General features: G+C 40.4%; 1 protein-coding gene across 2 annotated transcripts; it reads right to left on the reverse strand.

Annotated features, from left to right (window-relative positions):
- Window positions 1-723: 723 nt before the first annotated feature.
- On the reverse strand, window positions 724-13,711 carry QRFPR (pyroglutamylated RFamide peptide receptor). Of its 2 annotated transcripts, none has more exons than XM_056489988.1 (6): window positions 13,188-13,711; window positions 5,548-5,706; window positions 5,006-5,067; window positions 4,004-4,239; window positions 3,568-3,665; window positions 724-2,675 (listed from the first exon to the last, which is right to left on the reverse strand). In XM_056489988.1, exons 1-6 carry the CDS (start codon window positions 13,525-13,527, stop codon window positions 2,272-2,274), a joined length of 1,299 nt encoding a protein of 432 aa, XP_056345963.1. In that variant the 5' UTR covers window positions 13,528-13,711; the 3' UTR covers window positions 724-2,271. The 2 variants fall into 2 exon arrangements, with proteins under 2 accessions (XP_056345963.1, XP_056345964.1); XM_056489989.1 differs by having other exon boundaries at window positions 3,568-3,612; window positions 13,188-13,692.
- Window positions 13,712-25,542: the final 11,831 nt, after the last annotated feature.

The raw sequence follows: 25,542 nt of genomic DNA on the forward strand, positions 1-25,542 counted from the left end.
AACAGCTTTGAGAAATATTCTGAGTTTAGGGAAATGAGCATGGTTATTTTTTCTGTTCTCTGATAAATTCACTAGCCAGGAATATTTTTGCTATCAGAGTAACCATGCAATTCTGTTACTGGAAAATGGAAATGAGCATAGGCAGGCTGAGAGACAGCAGGGCTTTTCCTGGTCTGAAGCACTCAGTTACAACCATACACTGGGTACAAGCCACTGTGAGGGACAGGCTACCAGCCTGGACTCAAAACTGACACTTCAACAGAACATCTGGTTTTGTTGGCTAAATCAAAGCTGAAGCTCTGACAGATTCTAAAAACTTGGGCAAAATCCTCATGGTACTTACATTAGCAATGGATCCTTTATTCCCTGCAGCCAGGACCTGCCTTCATGACAACAACTCTGCCAAAAATGCACAAATAATATAATTACCAGTAATAATAGCATGAGAACTGTCTTTTGCATTTTGGTTTCTATTTAATCTAATCGTTAGCCCCATAAATCTGTGCTGAATCATTTATCTCTTCTACTTCAGAAGGAAGTCTAAGAGATTGGACTTTTTTTTCCTCTTTCTCACCTTATTCTGTAGAGTTCTTTAAATCACAGCTCTCAGGATTACAGGAGTAGCTGGCACCTGGAATTTAACCACTAAAGAGGCACAGATAAGCTGACATGCATCTTTAAACAAAGAGATATTCCAAGTGAAGTTTACAGCGGACATCGCCTAGTGCAAAACAGCACCAACAAAGCCATAAAGGAACTTTAATGAAAATAAAATTAATACTACAACAGTTATTCATTGACACAACATTTTATGAGACAACAGAAGCAGCAGGTAAGATGAAAGAAAAACATAATTGGAAGTTTTCGTTAAATGCTTGTTAAAATCTGTCACTGAAATTAGCAGTGCAAATAAATAAATAGCTTACAATAAATTTGTTTTCAGTTACAGGTTCTGTCCAAACACGTAGTTCTCACCATCAGGCAGTTAAACTTTACATCTGCAGAGGAAAACTATTATGATAATAACTCATTAAGCTCTCAATTCTTGGCCCTCAGGACAAGTCAGGAACTTTGTCATTGCACAGAAGTGTATCATATAGAATATTAAAAAATATATATGTTAATAAAATATGTCACAAACCCATAGCAATCTGTAGACATTAAAGAAGGATCAGATGACATCCAAATTATATGAGGATATTTTATCCTAAGTTTTCATTTACAATGAAGTATAAAGCAGCAATGTAAAAGAACCTTAAATTGACTGGCAGCACCAAGGTCCCGTAGGTGAGACAAGGGGTGACAAGAGAGCACTGACATTTTACAGGCTGTTAAAGGATCCAACCTAACCTCAGCTGGAGGGGCAAATTGTGTATTTCAAGGCCTCATTTATGGGACCAGATCCCAGTGTACCAGTCCAGATCACACTTCTCCCCCAGTCCCACACTTGCAAACACACCTTTGCAGTTTTGCAGTTTGGCCCACTGGGAGCAAAAACATTCAGAATTTATACGGATATCAACTCCACAATTTACTGTGAAGCCTAAAATAACAAAGCACTGGCCCAGTTCTCAGACAGCAATTAACCCCCTTCAAAGATGGACAGACAGAAAAACACAAGCACCTCTTCAGAGAAGTGTCTGGTCAAAAGACCATGATATTCCTTTAAACAGACTCTGGAACAGGCCCTTATAACCCTCCAGAAAATGGCAATACCACCTTTTCAACCTCAGAGTCAAGTGTCCAAGCATGACTGGAAGTTCATTTCAGTGTTTGCAGACAACATCTCCTGCATCTGTACTCTCTTGTACAGCACTTTTTCAGCTTCTCCATTTTCCAGCAGAACAATGCAGTTTGCAGGGCAATACAATGGCATTTAAATTTGTACCCAAGAATTAACCCGTAAAAACAGCACAGTAATTATGCATGCATTGTTAATTACTAATATGCTTCATGTTAACAAAATCTGAACATGCATGCAATGTTTAAATCTTAAATCTCATCAGAGTCATGTTCTGGATAACTCTTTCATATTCCCTTTCATTTCTCTAAAGTAGAATTGCATCTCAGTCTCCACCTTTCCTGAATGCAGATCTGAGGCTGCTCTGTCCTTAAAGCTGCAGAGAGCAGATCTCACAATGTCAGCCCCATTAGAGTCCACAGATCATTTTCCCCTCTCATTTCAGCATGCAAAGTAGCAAATTCTTCAAAATGGCTTATAGAAATGATCACAAAGAGAATGACTTCTCCATTCCCAAACCCCTTATGATGCTACTGTCCATTTCCTACTGCAGAGTGCACAGTAAGCTCAGAGCTGAACAGGACCAGATGCCTTCTCAAATTCCTTTTGGAAGCTGGCTGATCACAGAACTTGACCTCAATGTTGCCATCACTGAACGCCTCCCTCCTGCCTTCATCTGAATCCATTGGATCTCTCTGCGCTGCACTTGGCTTTTGCCTCTTCATGGTAATTCCTGAATTCCCAAACTGCCTGCCTGGGGATGTGCTGTCTTTCACAATGCAGAAGCAGAGGGCAGACAGAAAATTTTTCTTGAAGTTCTCATTCATGAAAGCATACACAATAGGGTTGCAAATAGAATTGAAGAATCCTATGATCTGGACAATTGCAAAGACCATTTTGATTGTCACATCATCATACTCCTTCTCAAAATTACCTGGACAGGAAAAGAGAAATATGCTGTAAGACAGAATGACATAAATGCTTACTACTCAGCCTATTTATATGCAGTTTTAGCATTAGCAATTGGGTTTCATCAACAAGATAAAATCAAGATCTACCACACAGTCCTGCTTTGTAAGTAGGTAGTAACAGAATCCAACGGAATAGAAAATTTATGAGTCAAAAAAGCTGACTGGCTGAATTATTGATTTATCTGCTACCATCTTGTGATAGGAGACAAAGAAACAGTTCCTGCCTTTAGCAAGTAGAGTACAATTACTGAAAATTTCTTCTTGTTCCTGCACAACGGCTGCTCCAGTATCCGTGGAGGAGGTGGGAGATGAACAGTGAAAGACCCCAGAGAATGAGGCAAATAGCAAAAAAAGCCAACACAACAAGCACTGAGGGCATTTCAAAGCCAGTTTTCAGTAAAGAGCACTGAAAAACTCCAGCTGGATTCGTTGAGAATCATCACTGTGATGTCTCGTATTTATATTTCCAATATGCCTACCTCAATAAAAAGGATAAATGTTTCATTTTAAGTTTAACTCAAAACAGTTAAGTTAAATTAAATATAATAAAAATCTTCAAGAGGTTTTATGATCAGAAATAACTTTTATCTTCCGGCCAAGTACTTTTGACTTTTCAGCAAATGAGGGCAGCATAACAGACATGATAAGAAAAACAGTCTACACAGAGATGCTCACCCATCTGATAGTCCTTTTTCTCCTTAAGTCTTTCTTATAAGCAGAACACCAACTTTTGCTAGCAGAAGTCATTCTAGAGCTGAATGCTGTAGCATCCTTATCTTTTCACAACCCAAGTTCCATTACTCAAAAAACCCCAAAACCCCAGACATTGCTCTATGAGATATGGCAGGTACTCACTGTATTCCATCATCATGTGAATCACATGGAAAGGCGCCCAACAGACTGCAAAGAGAAACACCACTGTCACCATCATAACAATTGCTCGCTTCTTCTTCCTGAAATTGCATCAAGAATTCCACACTGAATCACTGGGAACAGGCTGGCAGTTACATATCTCTCTTCAAGTTAGACCTGTGACTGCTCTGATGGCTGCAGATGCAAATAAAACCCTCAAGGAATGCTCAGAAGTACACAATTCCCTTGGAAACAAAAAAAAAAATGCATCATCATATAAAACTAGCACTTAATTTCTCTTTCCTGGAACAGCAGAGCATTTTGCAGCATGACATTAGCATGTCTTGCAAGGCATTTTCAACTCTATTCAAGAGGAACAAAAAAGTCAGGAAAAAGGTTTTCTAGAAGTCAAAGTTCTAAGTGTATTTTGCTTACAAACCTTGATATTTTAGACATTTCGCTCCCATGAATGGTTTGAAGAACTGAAGCATCTCCCACTCGTTTCTTAATCCAGAGTTCATAGCCAATTTTAGTGTACAAAAAAAGCATCAGCATCAGTGGAAGAAGGAAGAGTATAACAAGAATAAAGGTCGTATAGATCTTCTGATAAATGGGACTGGCCCATTCTTCCAAGCAACAAACATGCACTTTTTCATACAGAAAATCATATTTAACCTGTAACAATTGCAAAGAAGATGAGTCACTGAAGTGTTTATCCCAAGTGCAAAACCCACTCAAGTGCAAGCACATTCAGATATTCCTCACTCTTAATGGAACAACCAAGATTTTTTCAAGTGACAAAATTCTTTCAAGCACTTTTCCACATCAAGTGGAAATTGACAACCCAAATTGACTAAGAGAGGCTGCGAGATGCTGTGATTTGCACTTCAAAAGAGGCCTTGGCTACACATTTTGTAAGCAAAGATTGATGCACAGAAACCTCATGTTAGCTACTTTAAAGAAAAGAAAATATATTAACTTTCAGACTCACAAGCAGTGGATTCTGCCAAGCCTCCTATTTAACCTCCAGACGTGTGTGGTAACTCAACTATAATGAGCAGCTAATTGATTTTAAACTAAGCACAGTTCTTCCAGGTCTTGGGGAGCACTGTGTCATTCTGAAACAGCAATCTAAGCCCTCAATCGCTGTGTGCCAGTGCACCTATAAACCAAAAGAAAGCCACAGTGGAAGTGACAGATGTAATTACTGTTCTTTGATGTAATTAGGGAGACTAGGCACAACCAGTCCCTGTTGGTATTCCTTCTTCTGGTGCATGCAAGTTTCAATGCTTAGCTTTTCCCAGGCTGGCACACAGAATCAAAGCTCCACCTCCCCTATTCCCCTCTAATTTCACAGGAGTTGATTAAATTTCACCTAAAAGTACAGGAAGATCCAGCAAGGACTGAGTTTAATATGCAAAACCCTTTTGACCAAACCTACCTCGAGCCGTTGCACGTACCACATGGGTGACCCAACAATAAGAGCCAGTAACCAGACTATGCCTGCAAACAAATACATTTTTTAACACTTTGTCCAACAAGCAGGAATTGGTATGAACAGTTTAACAGCTTTGAAAAGTCAGGCAAGGCAGAAAATTGTAGCCAAGAACCGAGTTTTCTATGAGGCATACATCAGTCAACACCAAGATCAATGGAAGGACCATTTCCCTGTGACATTGCTTAAGCAGTGCTTGCACATTTTGAACTTTCTTGAAAAAAAAAAAAAAAAGGATAAATGGCTGCTAAAGGTTTATCTTTGTTAAGTACATTTTTGACTTCAGATGTTAAGTCGCTTGTGAGAGTTCTGACTAGTAAATACTGTACTTGTAGGCACTATCCTTGAGCTATTTTATAAAGGTCAATTAACTCTGCCTCTGAAACACTGGTCATATCAGTGCCTTCTGTTCTGGCTGTGGATGGCCATGCCATCCACAATGAAGATCATTTCTCACACACAATTACTGGAGATACTTAAAATCTTACCAAGCATTGTGAAAGCTCTTTTATTGGTATACTGCCACTTCATTTTTAGTGGATGCACAATTCCCTGGTGTCTTTCCACAGCAATGCAGGTCATGGTAAGAATCTCAGTTACAATAGCAGTGGACTGAACAAATGGCACCATCTTGCAAGCAAAGGCACCTGCAAAAATCAGAAAGTAAGGCATGCAACAGGTATTAACACTAGAGTCCATTGCAGAAAATAACAGACCAAGATTCTTAGATTTATTGTAACATCTAAACTGCTAAATCACCTGTTTAAGCCATTTGTCAAATGCAGCTCTCCATAGCCATTCTTTATTGTACATGTCTGCAAAGCCAAGATTTCTAAGGACATATTCACTTGCTCTGTTACCAGTCTGACACTTATGCCTATTTCACTTTCAACCAAGTCTTCCATCATCTGTTTTCAAACATGTCAAGTTACAGAGATATTTATTATTTTTTCATTTTGGCAGACTCCAGTTTATGAAGGTCTGAGTGTTTAAAAGTTTACCTTTTCTGCTGTTGCAAACACATTCCTTAAGCTTGTTTAGACATCAGTCTATCTGCACACTTCAGAATTTAATGCATCATCCTGTCAAGTGAGATATATAGGAGGCATAAGAGGAAAAAAAATCAGCCTCTTCATCATCCTTCTGTTCTCCAAGTCTCCCTCTCTGCTGATTATCAAATTATGTTAGTGCCACTGTCCAAACCAAATGCATTTTCCTGCCTGCATATTCTAAGTTGCACAGATTCCTATTGTGTTTATGCAACTTCAAGTTTTATTGCTGCCACAGCTTTCCAATGTCCACATTCAATTCTTAACACATTAGTCATTCTCCACTACTCGTTCTCAAATCCTAGCCATCTTAGAAAGTGGCATCAATCTTTCTGTAAAATCACCCTTCCCAATCTATTTCTCACCCATTTTCTGACCCTGAGATAATTTTCTCTGTCCATACTTCCACAGTTCCATCACACTCTTACAGTTTAGTTTCAGTTATTCATATTCAACACCAGCAACAAGATGGACGTGCACACAGATCTGGCTTAAACCAGAATAAAAACACACCATGCAGCCCAGTTTCAAGCTCCTGGAAGGAAATCTTAGCATGGCCAGTAGGAACTCCATGCCTGAGGATGCCTAGGGCTGTCTGTTTTTCACCCAGCATGTATTTCTCCAGGGCATCAGGAGCAGCGAGACAAGACATCCTCATACATTTCATCAACTGCAATTTATAAAATAAAATTCTTCCTGCTTCTTCCTTGGCTTCAGTAATGCCTAAGGAAACACCTCATGAAACACAGACAATAGTTTACCAACTCAGCATTTCATCAGTTTCTCACTACAGTCACAGTATGTGCTGAATGTACAGAATGTGCTGCACATATGGCACCAGACACACTCTGTCAAATTCAAATCCTTCACCCAGAGGGCTTAAACTTCTGTTGTGAGATAAAACCAAAAGCAAGCTCAAATCCTACCTACTCTGCACATGGCAAATGATGAATCTGACCAGAGAGGTGGTTTTAAATTTTTGCTTCACTAAGTTAGAAGGTACTTTGCTACAAATAAACAGAAAAGCAAAACTCATCAATGAAGTGTTTAAGTTCCTGTTTCACTCACTTGAACTCAAGGAAATGAGTTCAAGTCTGAGTGTTGAAGCTGGGGGGAAACCAAAAACAAGCAAACAAACACAAAAGAAAACTGAAAAAACAACCCAAACTTTCATCATAGGCTATTTCTTACAGTTTGGAAAAGGCCAGATTTGATTTAAATCCACATGAACCATACTGCCTTACAGGGGTTTCCCTGTAATGCACTACTCCTCCAAAGTATTCTTAGGAAGCAAAGAAGTAACACTATTACTCAAGTTACAAAATGAAACAGAGACTTTCACCATCAGTCTGTTGGAAATTCCAGCTGGTGCCAGCTACTGAAAGAACAAAGAGAATACCCCAAATTGTATACCCAAATCTGGGGAGAGAACTCCCAAGTTTCCCAGATGCCCTTTGTATTTTTACAGATGTCTTCTCATTTTTTCCCCAGTAACCATGCTGTCAAAAAGCACAGACTACCACTCACCATGCCTTTAGCTGAACTCCCAGGAGAAAAGGCTGCAAAAAAACCCTGTTTCATCATTTTGAAGACAAACACACAGAAAGGAAGCACTGAAAAAAAAAAAAAAGCAGCTAAAAACAAAAGTCTAAATAATGCCTGCAGGCTGAGCCTACTGAGCTGGACAAGGAGTGACATCAACACTTGCAGAAATGGGAAGAAAAAGGATATTTTCCACTAGACACAGTTGGCTGGAATAGAAACACCTGCTCTGAGGCACACAGCACACACTTTGGGGACTTGGAGGCCACAGCTAAACAGCCCCAAGATTTTTTTATAAGCAACAAAACCACAATATTTTCAAATGAGTAGTAGGTAAAAGCTACTAGAAAAGAATCTATGTACCAAAAGTAAAAATAGAACATAACTTTGGTTTCCTGGAAGCTTTTGGTGCCATCATGCACAGGGTCTCTGGGCATAAATGCTATTAACAGTATAATATCATAATATCCCTGCAGGACTCTTGTGCTTGCCCTGAATTGTCACTCACTACACAAATGCTGCACATCTTCTGAAATCACAAGACACTCAAGTGCCTTGAAATTCAAACCTTCATCAAGATTTAGAGACTGTTGGGCAAGGAAGTCAACTCTCCTCCACAGAAGTATTTAAAACAGATTTGCTTGGGAGAAAGAGAGAAAGAAATAAATTATTTTGAATGTCAGGGCAAATTGAAGAGCTATCAACTTCAATGGAATTCTGAAATCAATACACCTGAGATCAAGCTCCACAATCCTTACTGTGTTTGAATGGGATTTAATGCTGAGATACCAGTCCTTGTACTTGGCAGAATAGTGAATGTTTTTCACACCAAACCTCTTCTTAGTCTTCAAACCCATTGTTTTATTTATAAATATACAGCAGCCATTCCCAACTCCTTAGATAATTACTAGATATTTTCTCCAGATCTTTCAATACTTTAAATTATATAACTTATGTTTTCAAACTACAAACATTAAAGGCTTTTACACATGGAAAATGAAATTAACCATTAAGGTTATTATTTCAGAATAATGCAGGCACATCTCACTTAATATTTAATCCATTTGTGCAGAACAGGCTTACCTGTAGCAAGAAGAAATTGATACAGCCCCATTATCAAGTGTCTGTTAGTTCAAAGTCCCTTATGGTAACACTAAGAAAAAAGTGCCAAATTTTACTATAAGAAAAACATGGTAAGTTTTGAGGAAAAAAAATTAATGATGCTACTACATCATAGTAAATACAGTGAAATTAAAATAAGACTGAGACAGGCAAAAAACCAGCTGTGTCAAATACATACATTAAAACCATTTCAAGTGAATTTTCACACTTGTGTCCAGACTTAAGGCAGAGTAATAGAAGATTTTAAAGGAATATATTAGCTTAAATCTTAGTTATAATCCAACTGGTAAAAATGTGGCTGTTTGAAACACGGTTTGAAAATTATATGACAAACAAACAAACACAAGGAAAAAAAGTCCACTTCAGTGAGGTTCAGTCAAGGTTATTGAAATCTCACTCCATAAGTTTTCCCAGTGCTGGGATCACCTCAAAATCACTGGAACTGTGTTAATTTCTGCACTGGTGGCAGTACAGAAAAGTGTTGACTCTTCTGAATGTTTTAAATAATGATAACACTTATTAATTAATATCTTAAGTATCAAAATGTTTAAATTTCCACAGTGTTAGGCTTTCAGAGAACACTTCCAACAGATTGTCAGTCAAGACAGCACTGCTGCATCTAACACTGACCACTTTCAACTGGGAAATAAACCATTTGAAAATAACTAATTGCTTCTTTTTTGCAAGAGACTAAAAGTATTCATTATGCACTGCTTGTTAAAAACTGCATAGATTATCCAAGCAGTGAATAGTTTTACCAGTAATAACACATCTGAGACTGCAAATATAAATAGCACTCCCTTAAACAATGTTTTATGCCTTCATTATTAGACATTTTGCCTGGAACTGTGATTTAGTCTTTTCAAATATCACTTTTTCTTTTATCAGGGTAACAAAAGTAAAAGCCTGAAACCATTCTCTGATAAAAATTAAATTGCTCCTTCCTCTGGTAAATGCTGTTGATCAAGCCCTCGCACTATAATTTCTATCACAGCTTGTAATGAGCTCTCTCCACCTCACTTGAAGCAAACTTGAAGTTGATTTTTCTCACATTTTGTACCTTGGGGCAGTACACATCAGTCATCATCACACAGATGATATCCCTATGAGTGCTGCATGACTGGGCAATACATTGTTTTACATCAGCTCTTGATATAGATGCAAGATTTAGTTCTCATCCCTCAGCAAGGAATGTCTGCGTGTTCTCATACACGGAAGTTCTAAGGCAGCACGCTGCGTGACACAAGACATTTGGTAAGTAACAGAAAACACCTTAAAGACTCAACTGGGTAGAAGGTGCCAGCTTTTCACCAAGCCTTTAGAGAGGAGGAAACTGCCACATCAAGAGGCTCCAGTCCTGACAGCAACACACAGAAGGCCCGCTCCTCTCCTGAGTGGCAGCTGGAGGCTGGATGAGATGCAAGAGGGCACCTCGGTATTCAGGAGTGTCTCAGATGACTCACTACTCTCAAAGTGACAGGCAAAGTCATCTTCTGACACCTGTCTTGAGAATATTCCAACTGATAAAATGCAAAATTCACAAGAATGTAGCACAGTGCTGGCTGTATTGTAAGCTCAAGTTGTGCCCTTGTCTTTTGCCAGGACTTTTACATCACACAACAGTAAATTAATCCTCCCATAGCCCCAGGCAGCTCGGTACAGACAACACTCAGCTAACCAAGCAGTGTCAGGAAACAAAGCTACTGTTGTAATATTTGACCCAGAGACAAAAGCCCAAATTTATCTGTAATAGTGCTGTCATCAGTATGACAGGACCACTGCTGCTGCCTCCCACCTGTGACTACATGACAAGAAGTCCTCAGCTGCTTCATCTTGCACCAAGACACACTATATTGCTGTATGCATCCATTTGCTCCCACTTGAGCTCCCATTTCATCCTTCTTATCAATAAATACAATCCCAGAGATCATTTATGACAAAGCCACAGTCTTCGTTTTCTTTTGCATTACAGAGATGAGCATGCTGCATTTTCATTCAAAGCTCCCCTAGAAATGATAGCCATTTCAGCTGCAAAGTTTAAATTTGGAAATTAAATCATATATTACCACTATTACACTCATACAGCTACACAGATTCTTGAAGAGATCAGAGAATCAAAAGCAGAACCAATTCAAACCTATTTTATTAAATATGGTGCTGCTTCCAGTTGCTACCCATATAAAGGGTCTGTGTTAATGCTGCCTTATCATCAGGCAAAGTGAGGCACACTGAGATTTTTAACTGCAGGTGAAGTTAAGAGTGTAGAAGTGAAAATACTATGGAAAAAGTCACTGCTCCAGCTACTCTGAAACTGTGGCTGTTCTTTTGTTTGCATTAGTGTTTGCAGTTCTCTCCTTCCCTCTCTCATTCTTCTGTGGGTTTCTGAAGGGGAAGAAAAACAAACACATAGACAAACATGGAAATAAAGAATGAGTTCTAAATTAAATTAATACACAGCTCATACCGCCTAGTATAGATGCTTGTTTTAGTGATGGAAATAAATCAAGATATGACTAAAAGCTCAGAATCCCCAATGAATTTCTACCATCAAGTGTCTCAGAATGCTCCACTTTGTCCACCATAAGCTAAATCACGTTTGTAATAACAGAGTTGGATCTTGCATTACTCTGTGATGTATTATAGTGGATGAGAGTAAGATTTTTTCAGACTCCAAAATGAAAGGCAAAAGGCATACTAAACCAGTTAAGCTAGCAGAGAAGACTCCTCCAGGACTGGCAGTCTCTGATTTGCAGTACAATTGTAATCACCATTCACACTTCACCGTGTAAGCATCAGCAATCCGATACCCTTGGGATACCATCAGCTCGTGTATTTGGTTTCCTCAATTTTACTTCACACCTCCCATCTCCCAGAAAAAAGGGTTAAACACCCATCAGTGACATTACTTATGTTCTCTCAACACTGTCTCAGTAGAAATTCACGATTTCACCAGATCAAAAGACTTACAGATTCACTTGTTCTGAAAATGCTCTAGCATAGCAAAGAGGGCAGGCAAAGAAAACTAATCCCCAGGGAAAAGTGTACTTTAGCTACCCAAATACTGAATATCTGAAGAGATTTCTTGTAACTATGCTACCTTTTACATTCTAGATTTTTGTCAGGCACCCTCAGTAACAGAGTATAAGTGAAGACATAAATATTTTCCCCACGCTGTTCCACATGCCCATGCCCTATCTCCTGTAATTCACCCCACACGGAGGCTTCAGTTGATTCTGATCAGATGTTTAGGCAGATCAGTGCCTTTCTTAGGAGACAGAAGAATCACAAAAGTTATCTTCCCCAAAACAGCTCTTAAGAAAATAGCACAGTTGTCCTTACTATCAGTCGTCCCAGAATCTTTGGATTCACCACTTCCCGCTGAAGTTTCTGTAATAAAGCCCATTTCTCACATGTGATCCAAGGCTCCTCCAACATGTCAATTGCCACCCAGCATCCTAGTCTGGGAAGTTCTGGAATTAAATCTCCATGTTCTGACAATAACCTTCACTGTCTCCAAACAACAGAAACACAGTAAGCCTTGGAAATTGAAACATAAATGTGTCACTTTATCAACATCTTCCCTGATCATTCTGAAATAGTCTGAAAAATATTTCAATTTGTGGCTGTACAAGATGTCTACAACTAGCTGCAAAATCATTCCTTTTCTTTTTCCACTTATTGTCAAACACTGTTTTAAGAACTAAAAATAAGATAACTACCATATACAGTTCTACTGCACCTTTCTCTGCTTTCTCTTTAGTACTTTGGAACTGGGCTGCATAGAGAAGGTAAAAAAAAAAAAAATCCTTCTTACTAAGCATCAGGGAAGCTTTGTCAAAAGGTTCTACACATCAGCAGGAATAAAACAGAACTCCCAAAGGAAAAAAAAGAATTACAGAAAAATTTAAAGGATGCATTATTTCAGAATAAATTCTACATGTTCTCTCAGTCACCTGTGCCTCCAAGGACAATCTTTTTCCTCACAAAAGGTTAAGGAGGTCTATCTACGAGCTGACAGCTGTCAGAGCAACTTAAGCTGTGTAAAGACTGATATCTCACTTGCCAGACAGATTTCATTACTTAGAGAGAAGAAAAAGAAAAGAAAAAAAAAAAAAAAAAAGGAAAAAAAAGAAAAAAGAGAGAGAGAGAAAGTGGTACAGCAAGGTTCCCTGGCCAGCTCCACACTACGAACCGCTTGCCACACGCACACCACAACTTTTAAGGAATACAAGCAGGAAAACGCACAGGGTTATCTTAACATAACCTGAGGGAGGGATGGAGAGGGCATCCCTCACGGAAGGCGGGCAGGACGGGTCCCTCAGAGGCGGCGGAGCGGGTCTCGGGTCTCACCGCCCTCCCCGCTGCCCCCTCCCGCAGCCCGGCCCGGAACCGCCCGGCTCGGCCCCGGCACCCACCGCCGAGCCAGTTGGAGGAGATGTTCTGCAGCATGGTGAAGGGCACGCAGAAGAAGGCGATGAAGAGGTCGCTGAGCGCCAGGGAGCAGATGAAGATGTTGGTGACGGTCCTCATGGCTTTGCTGCGGGTCACCACGTACAGCACCAGGCAGTTGCCGAAGAGCGCCAGGGCGAAGATGAGAACGCAGATGAGGACGAAGGCCACCTTGGTGCGCCTCGGCAGCTCCGGGATGTACACCAGCGGCTGCAGCCCGTAGAGAGCAATGAACTGCTCCCGCGTCACGTTGTTGTCCCGCAGGAGCTGCGCGAACTGCTCCGGGGTGATGTTCAGGGACCGCATGGCGCCCGCTCGGGGACCGACACCCCTCCCCTCAGCCGCCTCAGCGCCGCCGCCCGCGCCCCGCCATGGCAGGACCACTGCCCCTCCGGGCCGGACCCTGCGGTGCGGCGGCGGAGAAGGGAGCGCACGGGGACGGGAGCAGCCCGCGGGCAGCGGCGGCTCCGCTCAGACACAAACTTGGAGCGGCGGCGCCGCCCGCGGCCACGGCAGGCGAAGTGTGGGGGGGGCGGCAGCCAATCAGCGCCGGCCTCAGGGCTGTGGAGCGGGGCGAGCGCGCGGGGACCCCCTCAAATCGCCTCCCCTCACAGCGCCGCTGCTCCCTCACAACCCCTCACAGCGCCGGGAGTCCCTCAAAGCGCTGCTGCTCCCTCACAACCCCTCACAGCGCCGGGAGCCCCCTCAGAGCGCCGCTGCTCCCTCACAACCCCTCACAGCGCCGGGAGCCCCCTCAGAGCGCCGCTGCTCTCTCACAACCCCTCACAGCGCCGCTGCTCCCTCACAACCCCTCACAGCGCCGGGAGTCCCTCAAAGCGCCGCTGCTCCCTCACGACCCTTCACAGTGCCGGGTGCCCCCTCACAGCGCCGCTGCTCCCTCACAACCTCACACAGCCCCTCACAGCGCCGGGAGTCCCTCAAAGCGCTGCTGCTCCCTCACAACTCCTCACAGCGCCGGGAGCCCTCTCAGAGCGCTGATGCTCCCTCACAACCCCTCACAGCGCCGGGTGCCCCCTCACAGCGCCGCTGCTCTCTCACAGCGCCGGGAGTCCCTCATAGCGCCGCTGCTCTCTCACAGCCCCTCACAACGCCGGGAGTCCCTCAAAGCGCTGGAACTCCTTCACAACTGCTGCTCACAGCGCTGGGAGCCCCCTCAGAGCTGCCCCCCTCACAGCCCCAGGGACTCCTCACAGTTTCCCCTCACACACCTGGCCCGCTCTGTCCTGGCCCCCCAGTCTCCCACTGCACTGCGCTGGGACTCCCTTCACCGGTGTAACCCCAGCCCAGGCTCATAATGCCCAAGGTGAGTCCTGAATTCCCAAACCAACCTCTCCTCACGTTCAGATCAGGCTGAGAGGGAAAGGAAAGAGATGATGCTGTGGGGAACATGGATCCCCTTGCATGAGGTCCGTTCCCACCCACAGCAGGTCATGCTGCTGCTAGTTCATGCCCAGCCCAAACGATTTTAGCACAGGGATTTTATCTGCCCCTTTGTGCCAACGCCATTGCAGGCCTTCCCCAAAGCTGACACAGAAAAGTAATTTTCTAAACTTCACTGAGAGGACAGGAGGCTACTGAAGACCCCTTTCCCAGCAGTACAACCACTCTTGCCAGAGGGGATGTGACTGAATTCCATGCCACACAACCTGGCTGGCCAGGCTACTCAGGTAAGGTCATGGAGGCTATTAAGGTGCACACAACTAAGTGGCTGCAAAAAAAACGAAAACAAAGCCTCTGCAGTTTAAACATGAATAACAATGACAATTAATGTCTAGCAGAGGAACCAAGTTGCAAACAAGCATTGATTTCTCTTCCAGCCTAATTTAAATTCTCCAGCACAATTTTCTTATTAGCACGGGTGATATTCCCTTCGTACAATATTACCTTGAACAGCAATGACTTGCTTTAAGCAGTCACATAAGAAATTACCAAAAAGTATCCAGAGAAGGCAATAACAATATGGAACATGTGCTGGCAACACTTCCCACCTCCACAGAGATAGATATTTCTTAGGGAAAACACATCAGCAGGGAGAATGCTGTGAAATTAGATTTTGTATAGAATGGATGCTCCATGCCCTGGGTACATAACTTTACCCTACAAGGGAACTCGAGAAAAGAATGGGAAAAGTCCAGCAAAAGTTGTCTTTCTATAGAGTTTCTGGCTTGCCAAGGAAGAGTTCACCACAAATTTATTTTCAGCAAAATAAATATGCTCAACAAGACCTAGGATATTTTGTGTCATCTTTGAAAAAAAAATAAAAAAAAATCTGTTAAGTGGAAATCAATGGAGAGAAATTCTAATGCCTGCACTAACCTGTGCTGCTCCAGTCCTCCAAGTGCTGACAACCCTCTCTTAAGCTGCAGGTCCATGGCCAAGACTGCTTTTATCATCCCATGAGAGGAGATGTCACTTTTCTTTGGTGCAGTTTTCCACTTGAGACCAGGATCATCAGGCTCCCTCTGTGATAGGCTTTCTAAGCCTTGTTTTGGAAGGCAAACACTCATTAGACTGACTTAGATGCTTTCACATTCCCTTAGGCCTGCCTTGTTGGTCTTTTATTCCCGTAATGATCCTGCTGAGCTTATGTTCCGTATCACACACCAGACTTGAGATGAATTTTCCCAGCACCTTCCCTTGAACAATCATTAACTACACCAGGTACAGCCTGAAGTCACCTTCATGCCCTCTCTTCACACATTCTTTGCTGTACCTCTTTCTCTTTTCCCTCTTCCCCCTCCACTTTGTGCTGGTAACAGAAACTTCATTTAGGAACTCTTCTATTAACAAACAAGCCAGATGTGTTTTCAGCAGATTTCATTCCTATTATTGATAAAGAGCCAAACCTGGAGGCCAGTCTGTCATCATGGACTGCAGTGTTGTGTTGTTCATTGTAAAAAGCATCCAAGTGTATCAGGAACAAATAAATGGGAATAAGCTCTCACCTAAATACTGCAGATATAGTCTGGGTTTATGGTTAGCATGGACATTTGTTTTTCCTATATCCTTATTTTATTAGTATAACTCCTCATTACAAGTAATCGAACAGCATTAAAAATGAACAGCATCAACAATGGTTATATAGTATTGGAATAACAATGGTTATTCCACAGAATATAAACAAATCTTGAAGCTGTAGGCAATGGAAGGGCGCCATTGCATCTAGTGCTGATTTAGCTGGGTTTTTTGCATGCAAGAGAGGCACAATGCAGATAATTTTAAGATAACTTTTCTTGTCAATACTTACCTAGATGGAAAGATAAATGTAGGATTTACAGAAACTTTTTCTTTTGAGCATTATCCATCCTCTTGGCTGCAACAATAAAAGCAGAGACATCATACAGGTTGTTGGGCAAATCTCTAGTAACTGTATTTCCCAGCTGCTTGACTTGGATGAAATTGTATTTGGAGTTGAAAGGGTTGAGTTACAAAAGGTGACCTCATCTCAAACGTGGTGAAATGACTGAAATGACTTCTCTGCTTCCCTAGGCTACAAATAATTGGCAGGTAGTGAAAAGTGTTTACTCTTCAGAGCAGCACCTCGTGTTCTGTCTTATCCTGCACCCCACTGCTCCAGCTCCTGCTGCTTCCTGCAGCCACAAAGCAGAGCCATGTGAGGCTGCCCTGACTGCCCACACAGTGAAATCACCAGCCATGTCAACGTGTTTTGGCTAGAACTGGAAGGATATGCTATGCAAGTCTTCTTAATCAAAAAGGTATGAAACTGCTTTGTGGAACTAAAGGGGTTCTTTTTCCTTAATTGACGTTGCTAATTCCAAGATATGAACAACTTCCCTGCTGCCTTGCTCACTAAAATATGTATGTACACACATACTTTGCTTTGTCCTGCATGACTGCTTTCAGATTTTAATGATGATTTTTCCCAATTCTTATCAGCAACCTCCAAATCCATTTCTGGTACCACTGAAGTCTATGCAGTTCTGATATTTGCATCAACGGGACATGGCTCATGCCCTTACATAATCTTTGCAATAATAAATTAATCTCTGCTCTAAATTTTTAGTAGCCAGTACATAATAATAAATTAAAATGCACTGTTCTGTTCCTTTGACAATTATTTATTAAACCGATGCATTTACAAAAATAAAATAAGGTTTGAAAAAGCCCAAAATCTTCTAGTAAATAATTGATTATATGGAAGCAATGCATTTCTCAGTACTCTTAACTGAAAAAAAAAAAAAAAAAAAAAAGCCTCCAACTAATTAAGTGGCTAAAAATATTTTGCTTCTGTATCTAGAATCCCAGTGGAAAAAAAAATATTGCAATTTGAACACAGATCAAATCTTGGGTAATTCTCCTTTGGCTTCAGAGGGATTGTGTATTCGTTGGTCACAAACTGACAGGTTGATAAGAACCGAAGGCTGTGAAATGTGTGTCCTACCAGATTGCACTCTTGTCAAAACCACTCATTGCTTTGTGCCACCATATGCTAATTTGTTTTTTGCCTTCATGATTTATCTGCATAACACTTCCTTCTCATTCAAAAGAGACAGTGGATTTTCTGCAGACTGAGAAATCCTGTTAGTCTGTGAGTAACCTTTTCTCTTAAGAGAGGAAAGAAGCTGTACTTGCATTCTGCTTTCCTTCTAATAGCACGCAAAGAGATCCACGTCTGGCAGCTGTGAAAAAAGGGGTGACAACAAAAAACTATGTGCCTTCATAGTTTTGCAAAAGTTTTGACAACTGAGCACGAAGTCTGTAGAATCTGTGAACAGCAGACATTTGGAACACTGACAAAGCACATAGTGTGCAATCCTAAAACAGAAATTTTGAAACACATTTTTTTCCCTTCCAAATCTCTAGTCGTACTGTCTAGTTCAGGCAAAACTAACCAAGAACCCCTTTCCTCCTTCTCCTCTTTCATTCCCTTGACACATCAAAATACTTTGGAAGAGACAATTCAGATGCATGTTACCAACTTTTAGGCAGCCACTGCAATTAATGATTACAAACCTTCCTGGCCTTGAATCCTTTGGTAGATACATTGGGGATGAACTCCTCTCTAATCCAGATCAGTACCACAGCTTTTAGGATGATTCTTTAAAGCAATGGAACAGCTTACCATCATCATTAGGTAATTTTAGATTAAGTCAAAAATAGAGCGGCTCTTAAAATTGTCAAAGCAGCCTCTGAAACATAAATTTAGATAAAGCATTTGCTGTTGTTGAGAATATATGTTTGGAGAAAGCACTGAGGCTAAAACTTCAACTTTAGATTTATATGCTTTTATACACTATGCCAGACTGTAAATTATCTTGGAAAAGGGAAAACTCGACACTAATTGGACTAGAATCTTACTTGGTATCTAAGGATACAGCTCAAAGTTGGTCTAATCAGTGCATATTTAATTTTGGGTATTGTCTCATCTCCATGCATGCTTTACTTTCCATCACTTGTGGAGACAAGCAGCTTCCACAAAACAATATTTATGAAGAGAAGCATCAAACCCTAAAGCAGAGTAGCACACAGTTGCAAAGTATGTTGGAGTGGCTGAACAGACAATAAATTTTGGTAACTTAGCACATCAGCTTAACTCCAAATGTTTTTTCTCCCATTGTGTGCTGATAAACACTGCTGGCTTCTAATCTTTATTCTTGTGAAGCCTTGTGTCTCTGCACCTCTAGAGTTAGGGATCTCCACTGAGCTTCATTACCCAGCCCCTTCTATCAGTGATATTAATGCACAGTGTGTGCATGGCACAGTGGAGGACACAAACCTGACAGCCCCATAGAGCCTGCTGGTCATACCTGATACAGCAATTCAATGACAAAGAACTGCATGCATGGACTGGTCTGCGTTTAAGCTTGGGAACCTCACCAGGCTGCAGGTATTCCAACAATTCCCTGTGGGACCCTGCCACTGTGACACCTGTGAAGAATTAACACAGAGACTAACTTGATGACTTAGAGAAAAAGCAGCCACCCAGCCCAGTGCAGGCTCTTACCCAAACAAAGACTTTGTTACTCAGGTTGTTCTGACATGATTTGATTTACAGTTTCTATCCCAAATTGTACAGCTGGCACAGACATTGGTCCATTGAGCAAGCGGCTTTTATAATCACCTTGAGAAATTGTTCCCTTCCCTCCAAAGAAACACATTTCTCATAGCTCCTGGTGCATGTGACACTTACCTCCACTTGCTCTTACCCCACCTTCTGACAACCTCCCCTTGGGCTCCTTCCTTGGGTTTTCTTCCTGCTGCAAATGAATACTTTTTTAAACAAAGTCTGTGCTGGACTAGGACTTGTTTTTTTAGACACTTGGACTCCTACTGCTATTTGTCATCCCAACAATGTTTAGAGAACTTGTGGAATCAAAAAGAAGCTGCAGCAAGCACAATACCCAAAGAAAATAATGTAATGTTCTTGCTTTTTAAATTTCATTCCTTTTCTCCCCGATTCTCTTTCCTAATGCAAATAAAGTAAAAAGAGAAAATGATGAACAGTTCCACCACTTAGAAAAAAAAGACATCTCTTATATAAAATATTTAACTTGTGAGGGTTTTAGGGGTTTTTTTAAGAGTAAGTTGAATTAAAAAAATAGCTAGTGATGATGTGCAAGCAGCATTTTATATACATGCCAAAATACTAAGCCATATATTGATTGGGTTTTTAAGTTCCTTCCTGGTGCTGAGCAGCAGTTCATCCTCAATTCAATAAATTTTTCCATTTCCATAGACAATTCCAATTGGTATTCTGTTTTATCCACATAGACAGAAAAACAGCTATTTTTTGCCACTAGTTATCAACTGCCACAGTTTGCCTAGATATGAAATTAAATTTCCTCATCTTCTGATTTAATGCCAAGTCTAAACCCTGGCCCAGTCCCATTTGTTAGGGATAGTCATAAGTCCAACCACAAACAGTGTTCTCCCTGGCCAGCCCCTAATCTATGCTGTTCCCAGAGCACCAGGAGACAATGGCAACAGCACCATGATGCAAATATCCTCACTCTTGGCACCCTTTGTGTCATTTTCATTTCTTTCAATGATTTCCAGATTAATTGTACCCAAAAATCAGTTTTAAACTTCCTATAAATCTCACTTGCACTTACAGAGAAAGGTTTGCAAGAGCAACTGTTTTCTTTCATCCAGCATCTTTCATCTTCAAATATATTAGAAAGTCTGTTTACTCCTTGCTTGTTCTGTCAGTTTAAGTAACTTAAGTAACTTAAACTTTAAGTAAAGTTTAAGTTTTTGTAGTAATTTTTAAGACTTTGGTTGACTATCACACAAAGCCTTACGTAATTGTGGAAGGCCAATTACCTGGCACAGATTTTAGTTGTTAGCATTCTATTTATCTTGCACCAGAATTAATTCTCCATCCAAGAGCAGACACAGTAATTTCCACATTTTCATTCAAGAAATAAAATATAACAGTAATTTCATTTTCTGCTAGTCCAATTCTCATTTTCTTCCTTTCTATTGATGCTAGTACCCAACTTTGTAATTTACAAAATATGGTGTTAAATGTCTGTACTGCAGTGACCTGGATCTTTTGCTTCTCAAGTAAAGACCTCCTTATCACAAAAAAACTGATTCACTTCTAGATGTTAACTTAAAATTGAAGGAGTCTTTTGATCTAAGCCTCCACAGGGACATGCAGAGCATGGTATTAAAAAGAATGAAAAGGGAAGTTGCTCAGTTTTGGGGAAAAAAGCACTTATGAGAATTGCTGTTAGCATTTTAAATGTAAGTTACTGTAGTGATATGGTGTATTATTATTAAAATACATCATGTGATATGGACATTATCATACTTTAATGCTCTCAATAATTTTAATTTTTTCTATTTATAATCCTTAATTTCATGTTGTCAAGTAGAGATTCAAGCTGTTTTCACCTATAATGATTGTGTGACAATTTCAGTCTCTCATTTTCACATATCAAGTTCACCTCGGAGAAGGTTCCTTTCCAAAGAATATAATGCTGCAGTTCTATATGTCAGGTGTTCAGTGACTATAAATGACCCTAAATTATTTCTGGAAGAGAAGTCTCTGATAGAAAATGTACTTTAAAAGGCAAAATGAGTTCATTAAACTTCTGTAAGCAGGATACCAGAATCCTAATTTCTGGCCAAGTGAAATAATCTTTTGGAAAGCTCAACAAAAAGAGGTTGAGATCTGCAGCAGAGTTCAGGACAGTTCACTGCTGGCAATTTCATGGCAATGATCCATATTTTGCTTTAGTATATGTGGATTTTGTGCTTTATAGCTTCTGCATCTCCAAGAATGACTTTTGCTTTCTGAAAAGACACTGGTAAATACTAAATGCATGTTCTGACATTTTACAAGCTTTAAAGGCTGCATATTCCACACTCTGGAACAAAGCAATTGACTGACTCCCTTTTTATCCTAGTCTTCAATAAACACTTAAAAATCACAACTTCTGTTGGATCAAAAGCCAACAGTAGCATGTAAAAGAAGGTGTCATATTCACTTCCATGTAATGATTTTTTCTAGATTAGTATTTGCAACCCTTTAAAAATCCTTTCACAAGTTACAATGGATTTATAAAAGAAAAATAACCACTTCAAATGCAAAAGAGTGTTGCTGAGAAATTACCTGGGGAAAAAGCTGATTAATAGAATAAGAAACCTTGGAAATCAGACCACAACAGAAATAACTAGGGAAGATCAACATAAAACTATTAGCAAAATTTGGTAGTATTGTTTGGCCCCATAATTCCCTTCCACAAAAGAGCTTTCAGAGTAGAGTGAAATGAAGGTGGCCCACAGGGAGATAAAATATTTCTTATCCTTTATGATGAAATCAGAATTAGACTCTCAGTCTTGTTTTCACATAAGAGTCTTCCTACTGTGATTAATCTGCACTTTCTCTGAGAAGGTAATTAAAACAATCTCACTTCTACAAAAGATGTTCAAAAACCATCTGATGGCTTAACAAGTACTAGTCCCACTGGAAAGGCACCACCACTTAGGAAATGGCTACTCCTACCCTTTTTGATCTGGGGTTTGCTGCTTTGCCATGGTTTGAGCAGCAGCTGAATTTCTCCCTCTGAACTCCAGAGGGTTTTATTACATCCAAGAACATTCTATCCCCCGCATGTTTGGTCTGATTGGCAGCACTTTCCTAATTAAAAGATAATCACAATATTTCAGAAAGGCTTAAAACAAGATCAGTTCATGAAATGCCCTGTGCACCACTCTACTTCAAACAATCCATGTGGCATTCCAGGATAAAGCACAGGCCCAGCACCATGGGGTTCATGTGAGGGCTAATGAGGCTCTTGGTCTGTAAGCTGGGTATTGTTTAAGCATTCTTTAATACTGCTGTGACTGGTGGCCTTGCTACCATGCTATTGCACCATGGTTTAGTTAGACGTGATTAATTTCACATAACCCCTATTATTCTAAATTAGATCATCTTGCTCTGAATGAGCAATTTCTTTCTTGCAATTAGAATATTAAATCGTTCTTCTTCCTTTCTAATGTTTTGCATAACACCAGCTAGACAGGGTGCTATTGTGCTACACAGCAAGAGGTTTATGCTAGCACATTTCTGCTGCTTGTATTGCTGTTACCACCTGCTGTCCCCAAAAATAAAATTTAAAGAAGGGGATGTGTGTGCAAACACACAGATTTCAAAGTACAGGCAGATTCTAGGGTGTAATTATAAATAAATTATTTTAGGACATTTAACTGAAAGCATATGAAAAATGCCAGGATCAACAGCATATAAAAGCAATTGACTTTTGTGCTTTTAAGGGTTTGGGGGTTGTTTTCCACGTGGTTAAAGATGATGGTGATGACTTTGGGAACAGGTTGGGTAATTTATTTTCAGTTAACGCATCTCCATGAATCAAGTATCACACAATGCTATGTAAGGTTAACAGTAGGAAGAGTACAATTTATCACAGTCACAGCAGATTAACGAGGTAGTCGCTGGGCTGGCAAAAGCATTGGCAAGTGGAAGACCGAGGGGAAAGAACAGAAGCGGGAAGAGATAGGATCTCACTCTCACAGTTCCCTGTGGGCAAAACAAGAGTTTATCTCCCCTTTCAAGCACCACTGGATTATACCTTGCTTTTGAATAATAGGTTAAAAGTGAATCTAGTTTAAAAAGAAGTAAAAATATTCAAGTGTTGAATAAGAAAATGTCATAATCAACTAGAAAAAGAGGATGTAGGATTTTCATTGTCCGTCACAAAATTTCAGTCTAAGGCTGAAACAACAAAAAGCTCTCCTAGGTAGATGCAACCACCAAGGACCAGAATTTTGGACAACTTTATGCACTAGGGTGATACTAAACAACAGGAAGCTTTTATAGGTACCTAAACTGTCCATAGGAGAAGAGTTATTTTCACAGGTAGCAACTTCTTCAGAGTCTTCCAAAAATAATAAAAAAAAAAAAGTCAAGGAAATAAGAAAAAGCATTAAGGATTAAATTGTGTAAAAAACCTTGAGAATCTTAAATTAACTATAGTGCAACGGAACAATCTTTAAACAGTGTCAGTATCAATAAGCATTTTTCACATTACAAAAATGCATTCAGGGCCACTGTGGTTTTTGTTTTTCATGAATGTGAGTGGTTTACAAAGTGCACACCAGGAAATAAATCTGAGGAGTTTTCTGCTGAATGTAACAGAGACAAGAAAAATAGAGTTATGAATCAAATTTTTGCCATTTAATATTTCATAGCTATTGTTGTATTTTACACTGGTCTCCATGAACTTCTAGATAATTTTATATGGAAGAAAGAGTTCAGAAAATATTCAGCCTATTAAGGAATCAAAGGCAGAGAACTCCATATTTTTTTCAAGGAATGTTTTGACCATGCTCCATGAATGGTTCCAGTCATTTACTGCAAAAATGAATTCTTTAGTTGAAATAGGCAAAGACTTTTGGAAAAAAAATCCAGTAAATCAGAAAGTTTTATGACAGCACACAAGTTAGAAGTTTTCCCAAATCCTCAAAAGTTAAACCACTTGTGTACTAAGAACCTATTCCATGTTTCCCTAGTAGTGCAAGGAGTTTTCCAAAACAGCTGATTTGTTTGGACAAATAAGCCTTGGACAAGCTTTTGTGTTGGAGGGGGCCACAAGTAGCAGGGTAAGTGCATAAGATGAGGTAAGCGCATAACTCCTTAATAAATTCCCAGAAAAGTTTTCCTAAGCCGTGAACTTTCCCATTTTGCTCATATCCAGAACAAACTCCTGGCTGCAGTGCCAGGTGAACAAAGACTAGTTTTAACAAGGAGCTCTTCCTTATGTTAAAAAGGACAGAATAATGACAGCAGATAATGGCAAGTGCTCATGATGCCTCTGGAATGCAACCTGGCACATGGCCCACAGACTGTCATCAATTGACATTCAAATGCTTGACAAATGCTGTTAAGGGGGAAGCTGAGGTACAGAGAGCGATGATTTCCTGAAGGTTATTCCACAAACAAAACCAGGCTTGGCACTTGGGCATTAGACCAATGTTTTTTCCACTCGAGTACAACTCCTCCATCATGAGAAATTCATTGCTTAGGTTTGCTCTTCTTTGCATCAGCCCTTGCCTAAGATAAAGTGTGTGCCACTAGACAGTGTTCACCTTGGCATGGGGGAACAGGGTTCTCATCTAAAGAGCTCCTCCTTTTCCTAACACCATGCCCCATATCCCATCCTGGCAAGATGGAAAACTTATCTGGGACAAATACATATGTGGAATCAGTTTAAGAGTCAGGAAAAGTTTACATTTCTACTAAACCTTACCAATGCATCAGCCTTTGCAATTGTAATATGTTGAACATGACATGCAGTTCTGCTTACTCTCAGTTTAAATACAATCAAACCAAGCTGGAAAAGGTGTGGAGAATGATGGTTAATGGGACCCAGTTTACTCATGTCCAAAACTCTTTCACTTGGAAATGCGTAATTAAAAAGGGGAGAGAATAAGAGTCTAAGAATAGCACTGAGTGACAGAAGCTGGTGAAGTGAGCATGGCTGTTGCTTAATACAAACAAACAAAAAAAAACCCCCAAACCCAAATTAATTTCCCTGGTTATGTTTTCCCTTTTCAAGCTGACTACAGCATAAAATATTAAACCCACAATTTGGCTGAGAAGCCAAATAATGATTAGTTTTCCAGCTCATTGTTAACTCCATTATGCTGAAATATGAAATGCCACTAAAGAAAAAAAAAAATTCTTTGACCCAGACCAAAAACTAGAGATGATCATTAATAAACATCATACCTTGTCATTCCCAGCTCCAGCAAGCAGCCAAATCTCACTGATTCGGGTTTTTTTTGTTCATTGCTAACTTCAGGTTGTAGGCT

Source organism: Oenanthe melanoleuca, chromosome 4 (assembly GCF_029582105.1).
Source record: "Oenanthe melanoleuca isolate GR-GAL-2019-014 chromosome 4, OMel1.0, whole genome shotgun sequence".
NCBI classification, from domain to species: Eukaryota; Metazoa; Chordata; class Aves; order Passeriformes; family Muscicapidae; genus Oenanthe; species Oenanthe melanoleuca.